General features: G+C 35.6%; 1 protein-coding gene across 1 annotated transcript in view; it reads left to right on the top strand.

Annotated features, from left to right (window-relative positions):
• Positions 1–209: 209 nt before the first annotated feature.
• Positions 210–2,146, top strand: part of EMWEY_00050850 (enolase 2, putative) — a gene marked incomplete at both ends in the record, with an annotated part of 2,892 nt that continues 955 nt past the window's right edge. The window contains 3 exons of the mRNA XM_013477414.1: positions 210–249; positions 1,061–1,204; positions 1,480–2,146. The exon at positions 1,480–2,146 is cut by the window's right edge and continues 58 nt beyond it. Of these exons, the coding sequence (XP_013332868.1) occupies positions 210–249; positions 1,061–1,204; positions 1,480–2,146 (851 nt within the window). The remainder of the gene's footprint in view (positions 250–1,060; positions 1,205–1,479) is intronic.

The raw sequence follows: 2,146 nt of genomic DNA, 5'->3' as shown, positions 1-2,146 counted from the left end.
AGCAGCGGCAGCAGCAGCAGCAGCAGCAGCAGCACTTAGCACTTCACCTTGTTGTCGCGTATGCGTGGGGTGGATGGCTGTTTGCTGCTGCTGCAGCAGCAGCTACACACATATATTCTTCCTTGCTGCTGCATGTATATATTTATTTATTTATTTATTTAATTTATTTATTTATTTATTTATTTTCTTTTTATTTAATTAAAAAGAAAATGGTGGCAATTGTTGAGGTCAAGGCAAGAGAAATCTTGGGTAAGTTTTTTCTTATTAAGAGGACTGCAGCAGCAGCAGCAGCAGCAGCAGCAGCAGCAGCAGCAGCAGGAAGAAGAAGAGCAGCAAAAGAAATGGTAGCACATACAGCACCAATAACTATGGGTTGTTGCTGCTGCTTCTTTTGCTGCTCCTCTTCCTGCTGCTGCTGCTCCTGCTGCTGCTTGTGTGTTGTATCGAGGGTGGGGTAATAATGTTCTTTGCTGCTGCTGCTGCTGCTGCTGCACATGTGTCTGTCTTCTTTTCTTCCTTTTATTTCTTATCCTTTTCTTAGTGCATTTATCTGCTGTCTTGCTCCTCTTCGCTGCTGCTGCAGCAGCAACACCAACAGCAGCAGGAGCAGGAGCAGCAATAGTTTAGTGGGGTTTGGAGTGTATATGCAGCTAGCGTGTATAAATAATAGATAATTATGTGTCTTTTTTTTCGGGTGTATAGGCAGCTAATGTGTGTATATAAATGTGTACATATAATTCCGGTGTATAGGCATCTTTGTACTAAACATATATATTCATATACATACATATATATTTGTATATTTATATATATTATTTATTTATATATATTAATTTATATATATAAAGTAAAATATATATATTGGGGTGTATATGCAACTATGATATAAATGTGTGCAATAGCTGCCTATACACCCGAAAACATGCATAATGAATATATAAATAAAATATTGAATTTTTAATGATTTAAGAGATAAAAAAGGGTATAATAATAAAAAAAAGTATAAAATAATAAAATAAATAATAAAATAATATATATATATTTATATGTATATGTACAGATTCTCGTGGTAACCCAACAGTAGAGGTAGACGTAAAGACGGAGCAAGGATGCTTTCGTGCTGCTGTACCCTCTGGGGCATCAACAGGAATATATGAGGCATTAGAGTTAAGAGATGGAGATAAAAAAAGATTCAATGGAAAGGGTAAGAGTATTTATTTATTTATTTATTTATTTTATTTATTATATTTATTTATTTTATTCTTATTTGTTTTATTCTCTATTTATTGATATATGTATATATGTATACATATATATACATATACATATATAGATATATGTATATATATACATAGAAATATGCGCAATCTGTGATTCTTTTTGCTGTTGGTGCTGCACCTACCTGTGCTGCTGCTGCTGCTGCTGCTGGATGTATATCTGCTGCTGTTGCTGTTGCTGCATTTATTGTTGTATATATAGGTGTATTAAAGGCAGTAGAGAATGTGAATAAGATAATAGGTCCAGCATTAATAGGAAAAGATTGTCTTAATCAGGAAGAAATAGATAATTTAATGACAAAAGAATTAGATGGTACTAAGACTGAATGGGGATATACAAAGAATAAATTAGGGGCTAATGCTATATTAGCTGTATCTATGGCTGTATGTAGGGCAGGAGCAGCAGCAGCAGGTGTCCCCTTATATAAGTATATATCCTTATTAAAGGATGGTAAGACAGGATCAGCAGCAGCAGCAGCAGCAGCAGCAGCAGGAGGAGGTAATGAGGAATATATTATGCCTGTTCCTTGTTTTAATGTTATTAATGGGGGTAAGCATGCAGGGAATAAATTAGCTATGCAAGAATTCATGATTGCCCCTACAGGGGCAAATAGTATAAGAGAAGGTATACGTATAGGTGCAGAGGTATATGCATATCTACATAAATGTATACAAAAAAAGTATGGATTAGATGCAACAAATGTAGGGGATGAGGGAGGATTTGCCCCTAATATTAAGGACCCTAAGGAGGCAATGGATCTATTAATACAGGCTATTAAGGAGGCAGGACATGAGGGAAAAGTACGAATAATGACGGACATTGCTGCCTCGGAGTTCTATAACCAAGACAAGAAGACATACGATCTAGA

Source organism: Eimeria maxima, genomic scaffold (assembly GCF_000499605.1).
Source record: "Eimeria maxima Weybridge genomic scaffold, Emw_scaff1270, whole genome shotgun sequence".
Lineage (NCBI taxonomy): Eukaryota > Apicomplexa > Conoidasida > Eucoccidiorida > Eimeriidae > Eimeria > Eimeria maxima.
The sequence above is the reverse complement of the archived record's forward strand: the minus strand, read 5'-3'. Positions and strand labels throughout refer to the sequence as shown.